This window comes from Molothrus ater, chromosome 1 (genome assembly GCF_012460135.2).
Source record: "Molothrus ater isolate BHLD 08-10-18 breed brown headed cowbird chromosome 1, BPBGC_Mater_1.1, whole genome shotgun sequence".
NCBI classification, from domain to species: Eukaryota; Metazoa; Chordata; class Aves; order Passeriformes; family Icteridae; genus Molothrus; species Molothrus ater.
In genome coordinates, this window is record NC_050478.2 from 52,713,274 (window position 1) to 52,736,707 (window position 23,434).

Genomic DNA, 23,434 nt, shown 5'->3' on the forward strand with positions numbered 1-23,434 from the left:
TATCTACTTGTCTCTTAGGCAACAAGTGTTACCCTTCCCCAAGTGCTAGTAAAAATGTTTACTTAGAAATGCAAACAGCTAAAGAAAGTATCATAAAATGAATACTCCCAATACACTACCTAAAACAAGACCTGTACAGCAACCTTGCACAGATAAATAGTCACTGTGGGGTTCAGAGTTTTGTGTCAGCCATCCAAACATGAGAAGAGTTTGTACTGTAAATAACTTTTTCTTATTTTAAGCAAGAGCTGCATAATTTCTTTGCACTTTAATAGTTAATTTAGGTGGCTTGGGTTACTAAAGCTTGAGATTGAGAAGAGATTTAAGGAATGAGTCTGGATCCCACCCAGCAAGCGCATACTCCTCCTCCCATGTGACAGAAAATTGTATTTGTCTTTCAATTATTTTCACATTCAATTCAGTTGATTTAAAAGGAAGAATATGTTGCTCTTGTCTTCAGTTTTCTGCTGCTATAACAATGATGTCCACCACAGACATTAAATGAACTGTATGAATACATATTCATTACTAGCATTATTTATATTATTATCTATTTATTAGCCCAGCAGACAGCATACAGCACAGCCAGTATTTAGGTCACCTTACTTGAGGGACCTATTGCAATATTATGAATTGAAAAACATTGACTGAGTCATCTAATTGGTAGCTTAGTTGAGAAACAACAGGAACAAGTAAAGCTAGATGGAAGGAGTTAGGAATTCTTAGCTGGTTCAGGTTAAATTCCCAAACATAAATCATTGCATCACCATTATACAAGCAATGCTGCACTGTCCAGAAAGCAGGGCTCTGGCCCAGCTACCATGCTGTATTCTTCAAGGCTGTGAGGCATTAAGGTGTATCTGCCAATCCAAAGACTAAGTGTTGTCTAGCTTTAAGCATGACCATAATTCCAGATGTTCAAAGTTTCCTGCAAGACTTCCCACAAACACCTAAAAAACTATTGTTTTTTTAACTTCTCATTATCTGTATAAATTCAAATACTATTAATTATCTATGATTGGAGGCTAACAATCAATAGCAATGTGACCCTATTTCAGGGCTTTTGTTCTTAGGGGCATTAACTGCAGCTGTGAGCTACAATTGAGAATCAGGTTTCAGAGTAGCAAGGAGACGTTTCAACCAATGTAGCTCACTCCTTTTACCTGATGGGAACAATTGCCAGGGCTCAGAGACAGGCTGTATCCACAGAGAGCTCAGAGTAAGGCCTGGAAGAACACTTTCTACTGGGTAAAAGCATGAGAAAGTACTTTGGGTCACAAGCAACTGACACATCTCTGTCTTCTAAGTGAAATTCTCAAACTGTCATTCCCCCACCAGTAAAAATGTGTAATGCTTGATTTGACACTGTATCACTGCTGTTACAGGAGTGCTCTGGGTTCTAGTACACAAGAAGGCTGGAACTGATATGGAGTAAATTCTCCTTAAGAAACGACCAAGAAAGAGGATTTGGCCTGAAAGCCTTAGAAGTTCAATACACATAAGAGATGAGACAAGAAAATATGAAAGTAGCAGTGAATGGTCCATAATAAAGTCATTGTGGAAGCAGGACAGAAGGGCTGTAACCATCTACTATACAGCTCCTCAAGGAGACCGTATATTTCTCATTTTCCTTACCCAGCTCTTGAAATCCAAATTCCCAAATATTAGCAGAGCTCCCACTGTGATCTACACTTGCACATGTACCAAGCAAAGCAATGCTCAGATGGCATTTAAGTGGTTAGATACTCTTGGCATGGAAGAATTTCCAACTAGGATCCATCTGTGAGCATAAAATATGACTGAAATTCTTTGTTATTTTGCTGTCAGCACTTAGTAATTTCAAGATGAAAATCTTTCACTTAGGACACTTGGATTCTGACGGTTGTAATTCACAGTGAGAACCAACCTTTCTCCCCATCATTAGTTCTAGCAAAGTCAGTGTCCAGTACATAGACAACAGCATCAAAAAGTACTAGACAACAGCATCAAAATCCAACCTTTAGTGTTCTTTTGCTTTTATACCACAGTATCCACAACAGATTGTAATTTTTTTCTATTCTATTTGGAGCCATCTCTTATCTTCCACAACAGACTCCTTTGTACCTGTTTTCTCTTTCCTTTGAGGAGAGTATAACAAGTAATTAGTGTGCCAAATGTTACCTTCAGCTGCATCAGGGCAACTCAGTTCTTATTCAACTTTGTAGTCTTCCCTTGTAAATACAAACTTGTCTCATCTGCCTTTGTGAATATGTCTGTATGCTTCTGTCTGCCTTTGTGTATTAGTCTCATGTAGCCATACCTTCCAGGGAAACCACTGTACTGTCAATTCAATGTCATGCAAGCTCTCAGTTCCAAGTCCATGAAAAACTCCTGCATTTGAGTCTGTGGAAAAACAGTGTTATTGCTCCTACAGATGCTTCCTACTTTAATTCTTCTGCCTCATCCTTTTCATCTACCCTTAACTCTGCTCATCCTTTGTAACCTTTTGCTATACTCAGGCTAAATTCAGTTTTTAATATATTCCCTGAAGCCTTGCTTGCTTTCTGTTACTTTAAAGCTCATAGCTGAGCAGGGCTGGAATTCCTCCCCTCAGAAACTTGTCAAACTCTTCCCTAGCTCACAGAACTACCCTAGCTTTGTGCAATCCCTCCAGGAAACTTAACTGTCAAGTGGTGAAAGCCATTCTCTGGATATTCCTGTGGATACACAGTTTGTGGTGACTGGGAATGGGGCTGCAGCTGAGCCTCATCCCTAATGGACTACGACAGTGTAGGACCTGTGAACAGTATGGAAGGCAAGGAAACATGGAATGCTGATGCGTATTGACCAATCACAAAAGGGCAGTGAGGGCACACAGGTGTGATGCGTGTAAGATGGAGGGTATAAAAGGTCATATTACACTTGATTTCTCTGCTCCTTTTGACACTGTGTATCTGTTCCTTACAAGGTATCTCCATCCCCTGAGCTTCTGCAGTGCTTGGTGGGCTTCGTTCTCCAGCCTCTCTAGTTCTCAGTATCTCCTTGGAGATCCTTAATCATGGTCTGAATATTGTTTTGATTCCCTTCAATGCTTCCCAGAGATAGTTATAATCCAGCATGGTTTGCAACACCAAAAAGCACCAGGGTTTCAGTGCAACCCAAAGAATCCCACAGGAGACATTTATTCTGAGTGCCAGACTGCACTTAAGCCAGTGTTGCACTCTCCCTAAGGGTCTAGTGATCAGCCAGGTTACAGAGAACTGTCTGACTAAGGTAGAGCTGAGCTGCAGAAAGCACAACAAATAGATGTACATACCAAGTTGGTAAGTAGGTGCAAGGCAAGTAAGAGACACAGAATCTAACAGGGAGATATTAGACAAAATAATGGTAAGGATTGCCAGGTCCTACAGCACCTGTGAAATGTTTTTTATCCCTCCTAATCCATCCTTTCAGTCACATCAGCTTGAAGTTACATTGCTTGCATTCACCAAATGCCACATCTGTGTGAACTACACCCTGGAGAGAAGAGCTGCACTCCCGAGAATTCCTCATGCTTATCAGAGTGTGGCTCAACAGGCCCGTAGGGGGGCTGGTATTGTATATTATACACCCTAAGAATAAACATCTGCCTTGGAACAGGTGGCTTGAAAGAAACAGAAGGTAGGAGAAGAAAATGTTATTGAAAGGCTAAAGGATCTGTTCTGACAGAAAGATGTTCATCATGCTCAACTTTGTCAGCTTCAAATTTGCTTTTCAGATGTTTTACATAGCTGTGCTCACCTGTCCAAACACCTCCTCGTTCACTGTGAAGGTTAGATCCAGGATATCTGTGATATTGTTATCCTTCATCCACTGCAAGCTCTGATGGAACTCTTCATCCAGGTACTCTAAGTCACTTAAATCACATGGCCTGATTGCAAGACAAGAAAAAATATATGGTCCTGTGACTCCTGTCAGAATGATTTCCTACTCAGTGTGTGAACAAATTTACTGAAGATCCAACATAAAACTGAAGTTCATTTAGTTTTGTTAACATCAAAGGCTGTTTTACAGACCCTCTTGAAGCAGTTCTGCAACTGTTTGCTTTGCATAGCTGGGCTCAAGGCCAAATCTGTTGGCTGCCTGCATTATTTGCTGTCAAAAGACACCCCTGGGGCTTGATTTTACGTGGATCTTCAGGATGCTCTGCACTTCATAGCACATGTGTCCCTTCAGCCCCACTGTGCTGTGCCTGGCTGCTTCCATTATCTATCATCTGCCAGGTAAGCACACAGCACTGACACAGGGCAGATCAGGCAGCCTAAATTTCTGCTAATAAGGAGCCATCCCTGTCTGCTGAAAGGACAGATTTGTTATGAACAGCCTGGTTTCTAACTCCCTAAAGGGGCAACAAGGATGCAGGGAGAACCCTAGGTTTCAGCCTATTTTCAGACTACATCAGGTACAATTGAGTGTTTGTACCCCAGCAATAATAATAGTTTTTAAAAACCCAACAAAGAATAACATGATAAAGAACTTAAAGGACTGTAAAGACAGGTATCTTTGCTGATTTGGAATCATCTTAATTGATGAAGCTGTTTCAGCTAAGCTTTATTCTGCTCTTTAGCATTTAATTGCAGTCTTGAGTTAATATTTATGGCTTTTTTATTGTTGTAAAAATTTTGTGTACTTTGTTTTACTTCAGTCTATTAATTAAAGAGGGACTGATTGTCAATCTAAATTAACCTGATAAACTTCAAATTGAAAGTAATGTATTCTTGGTAGCTTACACTTACTAAAATAAAAGACAAGAGAAGACCAAAAAAACATTCCCTGGTTATATCTACATGAACATTCTTAATTAACCCAACTTATGTTTTAGAATGAAAAGCTACTCTGCCAGTGAGGCATGACAAATGATGTATTTTTGCTTAATATAACCTCTGCCCTTTTTTCCTTATTATTTTGTTTCATTCCATTAAGGATGTTTTTCAGTCTTCCACCTGGCTGAAGGTGGAATAACTTTGGAATAACTTTTCACCAGTAGTAAACTCTGGAGTTATGTGTCAGAACTTTCTGATGTGTTTTTCTAAATGTCATACTTATTTATTTTTGTCAACATAGTATTTATGAATGGCAAATTATTGGAGAAAGCAAAGAAAAATTAAAATATGTTCATTTTCTATCGCAGAACAACAACCCACCAGCAGAAAGAACTTGAAGGTCAGTGTGCTTGAAGCAGCTCCCTGAGGGTCTGTCTCTATAGGACTCCCTGTGGGATGCTGTTTGTGCATGGTTGTGGGGTTATACTCACAGCCTTAGCAGGGCTTTGTAGAAGGGCCTTGTGAAGAAAGCATCAAGAAGGTACTGATGGATGAGAGCCAGGCCAAGAATACGACCGCTGAACCTGAACCTGGGAAATAAAAATGCAGAGTTAATGAAGTGTAACTCAAGATTTCCAGTATAGAAACTTACACAGTTTTTTTTGTTTGTTTCTGAATTAGTTTTTCACATTTATTCCCTGATTTTTTTTTTCCGAGCAGACACTAAATGCCACTCCTCCCATGTCTGATCAATAATGTATCTCCTTGATGCACCTCCTGATGTAGCCATACCTGCAGCTGGCATGTTATGTGCTCTCCTGTGCCAAAGCAATGAACACTCACTTTCTGTTATCTCTCGTTCAATGTTCTGATATAGACTGACTACATCCAACACAGTATTTGGCCAGGGAAATACTGTAATGCTCCACCTCAGCAGAAAAAATGCTATCTTAAAAGAGCTGCAAAGGATGTTTGGAGACTCAGTATATCCAGTTTCTGACAAGCAACAACCCTGTCTGAGGTGGGGCTTTAAAGTACTTTAAAAGGGTAGTGAGTTGACTTGATAGGGAAAAACTGTTCAAATAGGTCAGCTAACTGTTGTGACCAAGAACACATTAAAATCAGCATCTAAATTTCAGGCACACTGTTCCAGACCACTTTCTTAATTTTGCTGCTCAGCTGTTTTCAGTATTTACACACTCCTCTGTTTGTTTCTAAGAACAACCACCCCCAGCCCCACTACAGGTACACTCAAATAGCACCCTGCCCATTATAATCTGTGACTTGTGATGATAAACTGTTAAATTTTTCTTCCTATGATTTCTTCTATGACTTATTCTATATTTTTTCATCAAACCTGCTTTTAAATCAATCATCCCAGACAGAAAACTACAAAACTGGTGTGAGTCCAGGTGAGTTTGATTTTTGTAAGAACAACCCCCAACAGCCATTCAAAACTTGCTTATATGTAAGAAAGGAAAAAATCCATCACCCCAAATGTGAGCACTCTGAGCTGACTGGTAACGCAGAAAAGCTTTACTGCACAAAAGATGAGAAACATATCAAAAAGTGTAGAAACCATTCCTTCAACTTACAGGAATCAGTGCAAAGACCTCTCCTGCACATGAATGAAACACGAGTCTGATTGTAATAAAGATGGCAAAGAATATCTGTTCAATCAACTGAATGCTCATGGGACAGAACAACAAGTGCTTAGTATGTCAAATGGGGCACAAAATAGCCTGCTGTGGGCCCAATTAGCATTTACATCACTACAGGAGCTGCCTCCGGGTCCCCTGAATCAGAGAAAGGTGCTTATGATATGCAGCTGACCAGCCACAGAAGAATGATTATATTACCCCTTACAGCTGTTTCCACAGCAGCAACAAAAGGCAGCTGTTGGCTCTAGTTAGGGCCTGCTTCACTTCACTTGTGCTCCAGTGCAGCGCTTCCAGCAAAAGGCAAGGAAACGAGGGGCAGCTGATACAATGAAAACACAGGGGAAGCCAGACAACTCAAACCCCAGAAATGCTGAACCTGTAATCCGTCAGTTTTATAGCACCTCCAGGATCTATAATCAAGTCCGTTTGTCCTAAACAGCGCGTGTCAGCTTTTTTCATTTTGTTCTTCAACCTCATCCATCCCCGTAGGTTTTGAAAGTGAGGACTGAATGAAAATGCTGGGGATGTTCCTCACCAAGTGCTCACCCCACAGCTACTCAGCTGTGTGGGACTGGGCAGACAGGAGCCACCTGGAATAAAGCAAAAGTGAACTGCCAGGAAAGATTTGGGAATGTGGCTTCTCCTAAGAAACTGCTTGAATGTGTGAACAGCATCCCTCTTCTCCTTGCTGCTTGTTTCACTTCTGCATGGCTTTGAGGGCATTCCTGCAAAGCTGACGTGAATGGGTCATGCACCTACACCAAGGTGTTTACAGCTAGGGACACATGTTCCAGGGGCCATTAATGGAAAGCCTGATTTGAATCAGTGCCTTGTGGCAGAACTGCATCAAACCATCCCAAAGCCACAGGCAGGATTTCTGTGTGAAAGGTCCAAGCCTGGCACACCAGCCTAAGAACACATGGGATAAGTGAGATGAAATAATTAATAAAACATTGCCACTGCTGGTGCCTATCAATACAATGGATAAAAAAGCTGTGCTGCAGACTGTATTCCCTGGCAGCTCTGTACCACCCCAGAAAAACATGGTGCTGTGTGGCCAAGGCATGTCAGCTCTCCAGCCCACAAACCCTTCTGCCCCTGCATAGAGCTTGGTATCTCTGCAGAGACTTGCTATACTTGACTCTCTTCTGAAGAATGATGTAGTAGAAGGTTCTCTGGCCCCTTGTCCCTGCTGGACAGGGCCTGGGACCAGACATGACACTTCTCTGGTCCAGCACTGAGAAATATGGACCATGGTAAGTCAGCAGATTCCTATCAACAGGAGCCATTTGCTGTCTTTCTCAGAGAACAAATACACATTTTATCTGTGTGTGGCTCCATTCAGTTCATCAAGCTGCCACTACACTCAGACAAGCATAGCAGTTCCACTTAAAATGTATCAAAACTTACAAAAAAGTAAGAAGAAACAAATTGCCCTCCTTAAAAAAGCCAGTTAAAACAAAGCCAGACTCTTGTGTTTATTTCTTCCTAAAAGATTTAGAGCACGGTGAGATTTAGAGGTGGGTAAAACAGTCCTTTCAGAACAAAACAAGTTTTCTTGACAGAATAAGCAGCACAAAGGTAAATCCTGGCTCGAGGGCACATACCTTCCTTAAGCCTGAATTACATTTATCTTTCCAAGGAAGTGTAAAATACTTGTTTGGTTTCTTTCTAGCAGAAAAGCTAGTTTAGGAGAGGTGGGGAATGCAGGGTCTTGCTCTGGCCTTTTCTTTCAACACCCTTCCCTTTTGGAGACAATGATTGAGTCTGAGTAATGTGCTCCAGAGAGAGGGTAAATGCAGGAGGCAGTTAATGAACAGGAAATGGTGGAACGAGAGACAGAATTAATGAGCAGTGGAGTTGCTCTGGTTTGACTGCCTATTGACGCTGTTCGTCCACTCAAAAAGGACATTGTGTGCACCTGCTTTCTGGCTTTTAACAGCACTACTCTTTGACCCATTTGCAGACATTTCCACTGTACCCAGCTAATTCCTTTTCCTTCTGGAGGCTTCAGGTGCCCCTGAAGCAGCCACAACAGCCCATTGCAAAGTAACAGGCTCACTGCCCTCGGTGGGACTCTGTGAATACTTGCTGCATATCCGTGTGCTCAGGGAGAGACAAATCCATGCTGTAGCAGCAACTAGGCAATACATTTTCCTCCCACTGCAGCTGAGTCACAGGAGATTTAATGTACTCTGGTCCTTATCATACAGCACCCGAACAAGGCAGGACCCACAGTGACCCACAATTTGGTACAGGGCTCCTCTTTAAGGTTCAATGAATGGAGCTCTACTTTATATGACAGTTTTTCCTTGGATTCAGATGGATAACGATGTACCTTGAAAAAATTGTAATCTGTGCGTACAGAGGAAGAACAGTCTTTATCATTCTGTTGGGAATGCCTTGGGAACCATGCCTTGTGGGCTAAATTAGGTACGGTGTAAGAAACTTCAAATCCTAAAAAGAGGATGACCTGATGAAATAAAAAAGATTGAAAATCCTGCAAACCTTATATCACTCAAATACATCAGCTGCATTTAAATGTGCCCTTCTTGGTGCAGTAGCTTGTGAAAAAATATTCAAAGTAGGGCTTGAGAGATATAAATATAGCATGGTTCACATCAAATTTGAAAATGTCACTTTCACAAGACTTGCTTTCTGTAAGTGAAATTTACACATTTTGTTGCACCAGTTTTAAAACTCTTGACTGTTTAATCATGCAGATGAACTTTTGGCCACCCGAAAGACAAGCTGAACAAACAAGGCTACACTGTGTTCCAGGGTTTCTGTCCTTGGCAGCTCTTCTGAAGACAAATGGTATTTGTCAGGTGGATCCACCTGGAGAGCCTATTAGTCCTTTCACAGTGGGAGAGACTGGATCTAATCTCGATCATTATTAGATACCAGAGACTCTAACAAGAGGAAAATATTTATAAAGGCACAATCATGGGAAATACTTCACCTTGAACATGTATCTCATTAGACAACAGAAAATTCAGTCACAAAACAAAAATTTGTAGGAAACTGGGCATCATGGATTCAAGAGGTTGTGGTACAGTTTGTTTAAAAGCACTGTTAAAACTGCCATTGTTATGAAGACACTTGTGGTTCACAAGTGAAGGCCAGAAACTGCTGATTAAAGGAATTAAAAATCAATTCTTATAGTCTAAAATTTTGTGATTTGCAATCTTTTGATATGAGGGGGGAGACAACATGCAGAGGAAGATGTACTGAGTCTAGGATTTCTGAATTTTGGTGTTATCACCAGCACTAGCACTTTTTAAAAAAAGAACTTTTTCTTTTAATGCATGAAAGTGATAAGAATTTGTATTTTGCAAAAAGAGTTGACCAGCAAGATGGTTACAACAACTGTGCCTGGACTCTTTTTAAGAGAAGAATTTTAAGCAATACTGGCAGTGTGTCAGGCACATGCTCCAGAGGTCTGTGTCTAGATGTTGGCAGTACACATCCTTGTGTTGGCTCAGTGCTGGACATGGCCAACATGTCCTACATGAGCTACACCTACAGAGAAATGATCTAGCAGAAGATCAGGTCACCTCTACAAAACCTTGTCAGTGGATCAAATCCACACCTCTATCTATCAGCCCTCATTAACAAATACCTTTCTTTAATTTGGTGTGCACATGTAACCCCTGCTCACTCAAATGAAAGAACATCTGAAGGGGCTAATGGGATGACATGAAGCATTCTTCTGTCAGGAAGGTTGAGCCATGCAGGCTGGGACAGCTCACGTGTTCTCTTTATCTGACTTGCATCTGCAGACTCCTCTTTCTCACCGTGTCATTTGGCCTCGTGGCAAATGCGCTCCATGTGTCTGCAGGTTCAGAGGTGGATGCTGTGGCATTCCAGCACCATGCCTCTTCAGTTCAGGAATCTGATGACCTCATGTGTCATTAATATGAAAGGAATGGCTCTTACAAAGGCTGGAGACAGAAGTTCATGAAGTCTCAGCACATTAAAGAGAAAAGGTAAAATAACTCCTAAATTAGTCATAGAGGAGAATTCCAATGTAAGGAGTAACAGGAGTACTGTTGGCTCATCTTCTTTTCTTATATCCATCTCTAATACAAAGAATCCTTAGAGAGATCAAGATCTTAGAGAGACCAAGATACAGTGTTGGGTCACATTTGCACAGCATCTCCCAATGCTGCTCTGACTCCAGTAACTAACCACACTGGCATCCCACATGAGAACTTACTCTAGGTACCTACAAGCTTCTTTTGAAGGAATGGTAATGACTCACCCCAAGCAGGTTTTGGTTTTACCTCCTGTGCATTATGTTCTAAATACTGAAATGGATCTTATCTCATATATGGTCAAAATTCATTCCAGGTTTTCATTCCAGGTTTACTGAGTTTGTAAGGGGAAACTCCATACTTCCTCACTGTGAAACCATAGAAAATTCTGTCAGGTAAGCTTCATTTTTCAATTAAAATGCAAAGAAAACATTTAGGACTACTGACATGGAGCAACTGTGTGTGCAGATTTCCAGCCTGGAAACTAAAGAACCTTAAATAGTTAAGAATCTACAGGGATTGATTCCTGCTGCCCCAGCAAATGTGACTGGGATTTAATAGAGGATACTCGCTACTCAGAGCCAAGGCATTTCATTCAGACATCAAAAGATCAAGAAGCATATTCCATGAGCCTCTCTTTGATAATCCTGTCTGCTTATTATGCCTATAAAACTTAGGGGTTTTATTGATATTTTTAAGGAAATTTGTTACACTCATTTAAGAAAGCACTAGCCTCTCTTAAATAGCCCCTACTGTAAAGTGGAACAGTCCAGCAAACCTGCTTGTGCAGTGTCATAAATACAAAGATAGTGCTCAGAGAGGATGAGAAATATAGGTGCATCACCCAAGAACTGGAATTAAACAAGAAAAGAAATAGGGTGAAAAATGATTTTCAGAAAGAAAAGCAATGTGGTACAAAAAAAATCCTTTTCATTTCAAATCCCAAACAGATAATTTTCTTAAGATGAAAACAAGCCTTTCTTTAGATATTTTTACTTTTGGTAGGCACCAGAGTTTCATATGATGAGTAACTTTATGTGAGCCAATCTCTCATTTTATTGCTAATTTGTGCATATATTTTCTGCTGCAAAAGGTCAGTACAATATTCGCACTTCAGTTGCCTACTTCTATTTTCTGGATCTATCTGCAAGTGGAACACATTTCTCAGTACCAAGGAGTAGCCACATGAAAAAGAACTATTGCTTACATGTGATGGAAATGTGAACTATCCATGTCCTTCTAAATCTCTGGAGCTCATGCATCCTAAATTAGCAACTAAACCTCAAACCATTCCTGAAGCCTAAATTACCAGCAACTGAAAAACAAAGAGATAATCCAAACCTTATTACGTCTTTATTTAAGCTAATCAGATCCTTCAAGTCTTTTCCTTGTCCCTAACCTAGCCATTTGTTCACTCAAAATATCTTTTCTTCTTTCTTATGTCCTGGCTATATCCACCACAAAAGAACTGACAGAAAAGGTTAAAAGACTAATTGTGTCACAGAGAAGAAAGCATGAATTTATGGCAAAAGCTGCAGGCTATTCTGCTTTATCCAGAAAAATGAGAGGCAAAGATAATGTAGATAAGGGAAATTCATAAAATCCCCTTGGGTTTCTCTTCAACACAACGTATCAGATGGTTCCTTTCCTCCACACAGTAGCTCCAGATAAACACTCACACGGACAAAGGGTTCCAGCTGCATTAGCTCAGCACTGCAGCCAAGTCAGGGAGGCCCACGCTGGATTTGCTGGCACTGCCTTCTTGCACATGAGCTGAACTGTGCCAGAAGTTCTCACTGCAGGTGCAGGAATTCCTCTGCATGGGGCCATGGCAGGCACACCAGCCTCGGTGTCATGGACTGTCTGAGCACCAGAGACACCACGCGTTGGAAACGGAGAGCTGATTTCCAGGTCTGCCTTTAAATCTTGTAAGGAGATTAAAAATGAACATGGTCTCTCTGCAAAAAGAAATCTATGCTAGGTATCATTTTATCAGTAACATGTTCCATGAATGCAGGGGTTTGGAGGAGGAGAGGAGGAGTGTCCAAGTGCTGAAGTGGCCATCTCTGCTTGCAGAGCCACCTCTCAGCCTCAAGACCATGACGCACAGTCATCCTTCCCGGGGAGAGCCCCTGCCAGAACACAGCAGCACGAGCACCACTAACCTCCATCAGCACCAGGTTGCCCTTAGCTTCTCTTGCTGGTACAAGGGATAAGACACACTGGCCTGGGAGACTCTTGGCAAACACTCCTCTGCCCAGCAGCTATGGAGGGGATCCAGACTGAGGTATGAGCTACTGGCTAGCAGAAAACAAACCTCTACATTTTGTGATTCTCAGATCCTAGACTTTATTGATGACTGGTAAATCTCAAAGCAGAGAGATCAGCTTCCAGAGGAGATCAGTGCAAATATTTCCCTGTGAAAATTGACAAAACTTAAATACAAAAGTAGAATAACTTATCTGAAGGTATCAAGAAAACAAGTGATAGAGTCAGCAATGGAATCACAGTCCTCTAGAGTCCCTTCTCCATTCTATTTGTTTAGTCTATTTGACATTTTATATGTTTATCAGTTTATCATGAGTTTATCATCGGTTCCTGGTAGTTCAATTCAGTCTGATGCTTATGGGTCATTTTATTTCAAACAAGCAAAAGAACATTTTCATCAAAGACTTTGATTTCTCAGTCAAAGACTTTGGAAGAGTTGTTGGTGGGCACTTTGCAAACCTATGAATTGGTGAAGTTTCAGACATCACATGACTTATGTTTGCTTTCAATAGCTTTTCCATGTGTTGAAACAAACTAGTCAAGCTACGGGGAAATCCACAGATTCAGTCATCTGCCAGACAAGAGTGTCATAAAAACACAAGCTGAATGACTGCACATTTTCTTCAATGGCTAACTACAAACACTGCAGCCACAATAACTGACTTATTCTCAAAGGAGGCACATCCTCTCCAGCCTGTCTGGGGTATTTAAGCATGAGAGAGACTGCTCATCATAAAGCCCTGGTAAGCACCCAGGAATGTTTACCCTGCGTGGTGAGAGGTGATGCAGATATCCTTGAGCTAACTGCAAACAGCTCACGGGCAGTGCATCTGCAGGTGATGCAGATATCCTTGAGCTAACTGCAAACAGTCCACGGGCTTTGGACTTGCCACCCCTGTCCAAAGCCACACACTTGGGTCTGTACTGTGCTGCAACTCGGCTAAGGATGCCTGTCTCTCAGGACGAGGATCCTCAATTGAGTAATGTCAGAAATCTGTGTGCTGATAGTCAGACATGCTATGAAATGCTTGGCAGTCTATTACAGGTCTTGTTTTGCAAATCATTGAATACTTCCAGCTTTTACTAATATCACTGCAAACTGACCTGCTCTGATCCTCTTCTCGGAACATGCAGAACAGCAGAACCTTTGCATTTGTTTTCTGAAGCCTAAGAAATTTTTTTAATTTTCTTTACAAATCTTTCCAACATAATTAAATAATTCCAGTTTTTAGTATGCCATTTTCTGCAATGAAGAATAAGTCACAGGGTACAAAGCTTCCTTCAATAAGCCACAAGATGCTGAATGTATACTTCTGTATTCTTGCTATCACATGAACTTTTCTCTTAGAGGGTGACCAGCTTAGGATTTTTCTCATCCTCCATAACTTCATGGGAATTTTCAAAAATGTTCCTCTTCCAAGCTGGGGCAAAACTGACAAACATTATCTTTCTCCCTTCAAAAACATACATATCAGATAAATCTTTAATATTCCCCTTTTCTGGAATTCAGTGTAACACTAAGGTAACATACTGAAATAAACAAATAAACATACTTTCAATAAACAAATGAAACTTCCAACTTTCAAAAAATCCCAGGGAGAGGCCTACAGAAAAAGAAATGCCTTTGCTACTCAAAAATGAATATGGGTGATTTACTGAAAACAGTATTTCTCTATAAGCAGTCTTTCTTTTGATGTATGAATTGTGTTACTTACAAAAGAAGATTATCTTGGGAATTTCTGCACCTGCTTTAGCTGAATTTGCTTTACCTTACTGAAGTCTGAATAAAATGCAGTGAGAAGTAAGGAGGGGAATGATGACTGAGCAATACTTCATAGTGACAGCTCAGCCTTGCCATTCCAGTGTGGCTGGAACAGGAGATATGACAACGTTCATCACTCACGGGGAGTTTTTCACCACTACCAGTACACAGACAATCACTGCCCATCCTGCTGCTTCCCTGCAGGCCCACGTGCTCAGGGACAGCATGGATCTTACCCTCTTCTCCTCTGCCACATGCAAGGTGCAGACACTACAGAGATTTTCATGTGAAACCTCCCTCCCATGGGCAGATTTAATCTGCAGCATTGCGAAAGACTAAATGGCCCTAAGCAAGGGAAAAACCCATAAATACGACTTTTGTAAATACAGAACAAAACAGAACAGCCGCCTTTCCCTCAAACCAAACTCTAATTTGGAAGAAGTGCTACAGACACTCTGAGACTCAGGGAAGGGAAAAGGGGTAGAGACTGTGAGAGACATCTCTTCTTTCAACTCATAAAGTAACACCATTCTGATCCTCAAAAGAGCTTGGAAAAAATTCTCTAGTAAGAGAGAGAAAGTCAAGAGTAAGGTAAATATAAAGCAGAACCTTTTTTTAAAGAAAAAATGGTTGCTGTACAAGCTCTGTTAGGAAGAATGTTTTTTTCTCCTTCAGTTTTGGTTTGCCTTTAATCTTCCAATTCCTCCTGACCCATAATAAATAATTAACCAGCTGTTGAGGCAGGCTGTATGTGATACAGTCATACATCAAACTTAATAGGAAAATCAAAGTTTACTTAAGTACAGGAGGCACTGAGAGAGATCACAGTACAGCAGCAAGAAGGCATTTCAGTAACATACCCTTTTCACACAGTGAAAAGGTCTTATAAATTATTTCAGCTGCACATTTATTTTAATATCATTCTTGTCCAGAAGATTTACAATAGTGCTTGAAAATTTCTCATGCAGACATAATTTATTTAAAATAAGATATTGCTAGTAATTAAAATTTATGGTCTAACATAACATTAAATGCTTTGGTTTTCTATGGTGCCTTTCATCTGAAAATTTCAAAGCAGTTCCTAGCAGTACTGTACATCAAACGGAATTCAAGTTGATTACATACTAGGAAATCTCTTCAGATGGAAACTGAGGCAACCAGGCAATCATCTAATTTCAAAAACAACTGGATGTAGCTTGATGCCTCACTCTGGGGTGCATTATCTGATTTTTAAGGGGATGATTTCTCAGTGTTTAGCATAAACAGGCCCTTTCAAGACGGCTGCAAAATTGGTCTCCTAAATTAATTCCTCCCCCAAATGCACACCCACACAAGTGGCCCTTTTAAGCCCAAAACCAAACTCAGTGTTTCTAACTCCCTGACTGAACAGGTATTGGGCCATATATAAGTTGCCTGCCACAACAGCTGAAAAGTCAGAGAGATTCATGAGTAATTCAGACCACATATTCCTAAGAGCTCCCTTCAGTCAATGGAGAGGAGTAATGGCTGTTTCCAGACCTCCTGCTTAGATGTTATGACTACATTTCTCCACTGTTTCTATAAAGAGCCAGGGAGTGTGCCTAAATCCATCCCATGAGCTGGTCTGCATTGGAATACAACCCATTAGATCATAAGGCAATTTGTCACCTTCTTTAAAAACACTTTAATTGAAATAAGTCAATCTCTGTGTAGAAGGATTAACAGAGGTTTGTTTCCTATAGATCTGCCTCTGATGGCCCCACATTGCCACACTGCAGTAGCTCCCAGTTCCTCCTCCACATTTCTGCTAGCACTTCCCAGGCTTTGGAGTATCTCCAGTTTCTCCCTTTTGTCTCCCCTGAGCATGCACAGCTCTGCCTCACATCCCCGAGCTACCGAGCAAGATGATGTGGCTGCTTTGCAGCCTGTGCCTGGGATGGACCTGTCAGCTCACTCATGCTGCCTGGCCAGCTCTGAGGACAGACAGCACATGGCCAGCTGTGAGGACAGACAGCACACATCCCTGCTGAGCTCTTCCCCCACCTCTCTAAGCCACTCTTCCGTGGATCTGTCCTTCACACAGACACAAGTTTGACAAAGCTTTTAGGAAATTATTATCTTCAAGACATTTACCTTCCTGTCAGACAGGTCTTAAACTGATTAGGAATCTGTCTGATGGATAGGCAGGGCAATTGCACAAGGCACAACTCATAAGGAAACCGGGGTAAGAAAACCAACCAAGCTCTCCAAGGAGAAAGACAGCTGAAGTTGCAACATTCTCAGTTCTCCTTGGCTTTATAGTAACAAAAAAAAGGGAAAAACAACACCCTGCATTCTCTAGCATGCTACACATGGATAGTGCTGGTTATGTGGTTTCTCATTTACACAAAACAAATAAAAAGGCTGTTCAGAGGTTAGCTGGGGCTATGCCCCCACAGCATTGTGTAGGCAAAGGGAGCTGCCTTTGCCCGAGTGCCAGAACACGTAAAAGCAACAGAGGCAGTGCCATCATGCCTGAAGCAATCAGCCCTGATGGGAGACAGCATGTATTTGCTCAGCTCAAGCAGTTGCAGTGACCATGTCAGCTGACTTGGAGCACAGGGAAAGCAAGATCTTGTCTGCATGGAGAATGGGTGCACCAGGCTTCCATCTGCCTGCAGAGTGAGATGCAGACATTCATGCAAGTCTTCTGTCTGACTCTGCTCAGTGGCACAGACTAGAATATGAGAAGGGGGACTAGAGAGAACAAAGAAAATTCATTATGAGAAATGAATGAAGAAAGTCCTGCCACAAAGCAGTTCTAAATGAGCATCAAATTATAGAGTTCATTAGGACAATGTGGCCAGCAATAATCTACAACTTCTGGACACCTGAGCATTGGGTCTGAGTGTATCATGTCTGTGGGCTTCAGTAGGATCCTGAACAAAAACATTTTACTCACAGGTCTTCAACTTTCTAAAGGGTCTGATAAACAAATGCATTAATTTTCATATAAAGAAAAACAAACAAAACACAACAGGGCTTCTCTGAGATGGATACAAAATGCTAAGTACGATTAGCAAGCTGTAAATGCCTCTAAGATAACTGTAGCACTGGGGTGCTGCTCTCTGGCTGCATAAATGTCACAGCAAGATCCACAAATGCTTACTATTACAAAAACCTATGCTGTCACTAATTCACAATGAAAACACAGAAAAAAGATGTTTCAAGTTAAGATCCCTCAGATCTCCAAATGAATGTCTGTGAATGATTTTTTTCTGTCTAGGCCATTTGGCCTTTTATGCAGAGGCTGGGCTTGTTTTCACATTTTTTTCTTTTGTTCCACATTTTGCCCACTTATGTGGAAAAGGGTGAAGTACCTCCAGAGGGGGTGTATTTCAGAAGATGTTTTCAAATATCTAGGCAAAAAGCTAGACACATTTACCTAGATCAGATAGAACGGCTCATTACTGGAACGGATTAAAAGCAGCTTTTCTGGCTATGAGCTTCAGGTACATTCTGTAGCATGCAGATAAAAATATATCATCAAACTTCCTTGGTCTAGGAGTTGTATCTGTCCTTTCAGATAGAAGGGGATTTAAAATATTTTAACTTTAAAAATGCGGGATATCTTATATTTTGTGTGTTCAGTATGCACATATGTTAACTGAAGGAAAAAGTCTTATTCAATGGAAGCTTGCAGGAAAGGTGTTAAATCTCAGTTTCTCCATAAATGAGAAATATTTTCCAGTCATTATGTCTCTTTCTTAACTTGGCATATATACAACTAGTCTGTGCTTTGATGTGCTCATTTTGGACTCAGAATGCTGTTTGTACAAAGAGCAAAGCATGAAATAAGCCACTAAAAGGGGCAGAACTGTAACTTTTAGGCTGGGGAAAAAGAGCAGTGTATTTCTCTATTCTGCCAATATGAATAAAACTTCACATCTTTGCATTTTGTTGTATTTATCTCAAATTCGCCACTGTTCACTTAAGAAAATGTAAAATAATTTTGAGAGCATTTTTTTGCTAGCTCTGTTTCTTTATATATCTGTGTCTAGAGAGGTCTTGCAGAAGTACCATAGAGAAAAACATGCCAAGGGTAGATTTCACATAAATAACAAGCCCCACAGCACCAAAAAGCATACAGTTGAAGAAATCTGCAAATCTAACCCAATTGTGGTTGTGTGGTTTTCATGACTGACATCAGACTTCAAGCTTTGAAAAGGCTATGAATATTAAATACCTGTGACCCTGGAACTCTCAAACTGATTCATCTATGTTAGCTGGTGCTTCATAACAGATTTGAGAACAGGAAAGTGATATCTATTTCTGGCATGTGACAGGGAGAAGGCTCTGCTGGAATCTTATCATCAAGTAAATCTGAGAAACAGAAGTTCTAGCTCTGACTTTGATGAGAATGAAGAAAGCCTGGGAACACCAGAAAACCTCATTCCTCAGGAACAAACAGCAACAAGGCAGTTAGTACAGAGTCCTCACAGAAGTTAGCTTGTAAAGCCTTAATGGGAGAACTGAACTCACTTTCAAGAAGGTTGGTTCAATTCCTATCTTCACTGGCTGCACAGAATTCTGAACACAGGACTCTAAGGTTACACATGAATAGCTGATATCAGTCACACAGTATAAAAACATTTAGAATGTCTAGATATCTACAAGCCAATCATGAAACCTATCAGGCTAATTATAAACTGCTGGTCTCAGGCAATTATTTCCATAACAGGTTCATGAAGTATTTCCAAGCACCAACTGGATTGTTTATCTTCCCCTTGGGTTATGCAATCTTGCCCTATTAACAATACTGCATGTGCAAACCTTTTCATTCGTAGCATTTATTTCTTTGTGCAGGCCAAGAGGCCAAATTTATCTTTCTTAAAAATAGGAAAACAAAATGTCTGAAGGCCAAATAACATTCTGCATGCAAGAAGCTGGATTGATATGTGCAGTTGGAGAAACAGCCTACGTGTCTAACAGCTGTTGATTTTTGAGTTAAATGCTAACTGCTACAGGAAAATCATATGAGGTGTCTTTCTGCTGTTCTGTATACCCAGGACACCTTTAAAAACCTGCCTCTTTCATGTTAAAATCTCCTGAGGCACAGAAGGACAAAATGAAGGGATCAAACACAGCATATATGTCTTGCAGTAGAATTTATCACTTAAGAAAATTGCAACTCTTTGCAAGGACAGTGTTTATAACACATGAGAGCCAAGGGCATGTTTCACCTGCTGCTGAGATAACATGGCAGCACCATCTCTGGACACAGAGGAGGCTATAAAAAAGCTTTGTCACAATGTGGGCAAAATGATCATGGGTTTGCACCTGCCTAGTTGGCCCTCTGCCTGGAAGTCAAAATACATCTCTACAAATAACAGCCTCCTAAATCAGAAGTTTATCCATACTGTCTGTTAAGATAGGACACAGCACAGACTTTATTTCTTCTTGAAAACTAGGAAGGCTCCAGATAATGTCTAATGAACAGGATTGCAGGGGAGGTGAACAAGCTGTAAGAAATAAGCTGCTCTCTTCCTGCTCATGTCAGTTGAGAAACACTCTAAAGCAAGGATCATTGTTAGTTCCACTGCTGGAAATGATAATACAAAAAATATTCCAACAATTTAGAAACCATGCCAGTCCCAAGCACATTCCTTTTCCCCTGGGTAACTTTAACAGAGGTGACAGCACAACTGTTCATGATCTCCCACCTGCTGTAAGCCAAGCAAAGGGGGGGTCTGTTCACAAGAACAGAGGAACACATACTATTTGCAATTTAAAAGGGGCCTGCCTCCCATTTTAAGAAAAGGATCTCTGAGAAGAGCCAGTGAGATTGACAAAGAAAACCATCATAGGAACAAGTCCATGTGGCAGCACTTCTTTGACACAATGAAATCCCACAAGCGACCATGTGATGCCTGAGGCTCGGAGCCTGTGCTTCACTTAACCACATCTGAAACTACCAAAGTGAAAACAACTCCCCAAGACAGACAGATCTGCAGGCAGAAAGAGAAAATGAGGACATCACAATATGCTTTCAGAACTTTTGATAAAGAAACAAGATCAGAAATTTGTCTGCATACTTAGTAAGCTAAAATATTGGCTCACTCTTCCAGCCCTGCCCCAAACAAGCAGGGACACTGTCAGGGAAGAAAAGGGAAACTGCTTTAACTGGGCCTTTTTTAAGGCCTGTGGTAGGAACAGAGCAGCAATGTGGCTCTCAGAGAACACTACACAGCTTACAAGCCTAATGCTGTGTGATGTATAGAAAGGTCACACTGGCTCTTTTCACAAAGGGATGAAGGAGATGAAGACTGGATTAAGCAGAACTCTTCTCCCTGTCCTTTTTATGTTCACACAGAAGTTCACAAACATCAAGTCCCAAGTAATGCCAGCAGGATATTTTAATAGTAGTACTTCATCACAACTGCTTTTTCAGAGCCTGATCTTGTATTTATGCTTAGTTCATCTCTTCCTTTTCACAACCTACTTCCCCACCTCTTCCCAGAATTAGCAATATTTGTATGTACTCCAGTCTAAACTGGGAGCTTTTGTTTTGCTTTTCCATTTTTTTTATTGCTCTGAAACAATTCTTCAGTTCTTCATAAAATGTTCTTACCATTCCAGGTGATTTTCAACAAAGGCAGACATGGGGCTGATCTGTACAGTGTAGGTGTCGTTGGCTGAATACTCAAACAGCCCATAATAGGGATTGAAGAGCTCCTGAGACAGAAGGAAAAAGAATTCTCGGGAGGGGCCACTGTAGTCCAACCTGGAAAGAAAAAGGTAGAAAAGATAAAATGAGGCTCCCTATCATTTGAGTGGATTTCCTGGGTTTGCCTACACTGGCTGCTGTCTTAGTACAGCAGCCTGTGTAGTCAAGTGTTTCTAACATGATTTATCTCTCCTCTCAAAACTTGATTCCTGAACAAGTTGCAATGCCAAAACTTCACCAATATCAAGGCTGATCTGGGAGGAATCATAACTGGGACACATGCTGTAAGTAGTTTACTTTCCTTTGTTCCAAAAGCGTAGCAAACTGGAGGTACAAGGCCCAGCCTTGCCTCAGCTGGCTGGCCAGCAGAGGAGTAGCTTTCTAGTGAGTGGGTCTGAACTGCCTGTGAACACCTGGGTTCACAGACCACAAAGCCTGGGCTAAATGAGAAATTGCTCTGACCCTCCTACACTGAGATGCACCCAAATCTAGCCCCAAGGATGCTTTTTTAGCTACAGAAACCATAAAGAACAAGACCAAATCCCAGCAGAATTGTCTCTTAAGACAGAATGGTGATTCTTTGCTTGTTCCATCCAACCCTTCCACTTTTCTGTTATTTTCATGTGGTACATCCTAAATTGAGCTTTGCTGTTGTATGAATTTGCTCCGTAGAGAGCCTCATTTTTTCCCTTGAATTTTTACATTCAACTTGGAAAACAAAAGGAAAACGAGACTAAAATTTTTTCCTGAATGCATTAAATGAAAAGTCTGGTGGATTTATTAAAAGCAGATCATTCTCTAATAATGGTGAGTAGGTTTTTCCCACATGTAGCAATATGAAGAAATGATCTGTAGCCATATATCATGTGTGCCAAAAGATTTTCTGTGGTGGACACTATTCCTTCTACTTAACAATTGTAAAATAAGTAGAAAGCTCTGCAACTGGATCAGAATGGTCTGTGTATGGAGTTATAGAAGCATAAGTGAAAGGGGTTGAAAGATTGATTTGTGCAACTAGAAACATGGAAAAGGGCAGACAGGCCCATCCTCCTGTGTTTTATGTCTGGAGATTCAGTGCTCTCTTTGAGGAACCTTAGCTCTGGGATCATGTGATGACATGAAAGCCACACCTGTAAAAGAGGATGGTAACAAGCCCACATGACCCACCAGTGCCAGCCATGGACCAGGCCTGGTTCCATGGACATCAATGTACTGGGTTAAGCCTGATAATAGCTGGAGTAAAGAACTACAAAGATGTGTCTATGTTCAAAAACCTCCAATGGGAGACTAGCTACTGCATTTCTGGGCAACACACTAACTCATCATAAAGCCTTTATAGTTCATTTTCAATGGTCTTTTTCTTTGAACCGTGGGAAGCTGTGCCCATACAGCATCACGTGGCCATACTCAGCATCAACTCTTCAGTATGGAATTGGCATCTTAGAGTCCTTCCAGCAGAATGTATATTAGCATTAAGCAGCAGAAAACCTAGAGGAATGCATCTTCAGATGTAAATGAATCAGTGAAAAATGAATGAATTTACACATCGAATTGGTTTGTAATTTCTCCTGAGGACACCATGCCACACAGAAAACAAAATGACTTTGGCCAGTATTAGCATTCCAGAACGCTATTCCAAAAACATAAACTGAAGTGTGCAACATGTTTATGCTTTACTTGCAGGCCAGAGGCAAGATCAGCTGTGAAAGATGACCTCTATTACACAATATTGAATCCATAGATAATAAAAAGTAAGAGTGAAAAAACCCTGATACTGAGGTCACCAAGTGATTCTCTTTGAGACTGGCAACTTCTGTTTCCCACTGTATGTAACCTGTTCCAAGACAAGGGACAGAAGCCCTTCACTTGCCATGACACCTCAGAGCTGAGAGTGTCAGCATTTGCTGGACATGTTGGGAGTTGCCTCAGGTACTGTCTGATACCTTTGGGACTGAAATCCTACACACATGGGTTTTGAACAAAGGAAACTTTACATGCAAAGCTACTGAAATACAATTTCATGCCTCTGTCATATGGCACATTGGAAACACACACATAATGGTCTTTCCATTATAAAAGCATGTGGATTAACCCTCAATTACAATATAGCTCTTGAGGTGAACCAGGGTGGATTTGAAAGGTTGTGCTTACAAACAAAAGGTCAGGGGTTGGCTTTCATCATACAAAAATGGCTCATGGATTTTAAGAGTTGTACAAAGCTTCCTGAGAAAAGGCCTTCT

The 23,434-nt window shown here is 40.9% G+C and overlaps 1 protein-coding gene across 8 annotated transcripts in view; it reads right to left on the minus strand.

Moving 5' to 3' along the window:
• Positions 1 to 23,434, minus strand: part of HECW1 (HECT, C2 and WW domain containing E3 ubiquitin protein ligase 1) — a 251,754-nt gene that overhangs the window by 14,997 nt on the left and 213,323 nt on the right. For all 8 annotated transcript variants that reach the window (XM_036406661.2, XM_036406662.2, XM_036406656.2 and 5 more), the window contains 3 exons: positions 21,099 to 21,251; positions 5,273 to 5,371; positions 3,760 to 3,889 (listed from right to left, as the gene is read on the minus strand). In XM_036406661.2, coding sequence (XP_036262554.1) covers positions 3,760 to 3,889; positions 5,273 to 5,371; positions 21,099 to 21,251 — 382 coding nt within the window. The remainder of the gene's footprint in view (positions 1 to 3,759; positions 3,890 to 5,272; positions 5,372 to 21,098; positions 21,252 to 23,434) is intronic.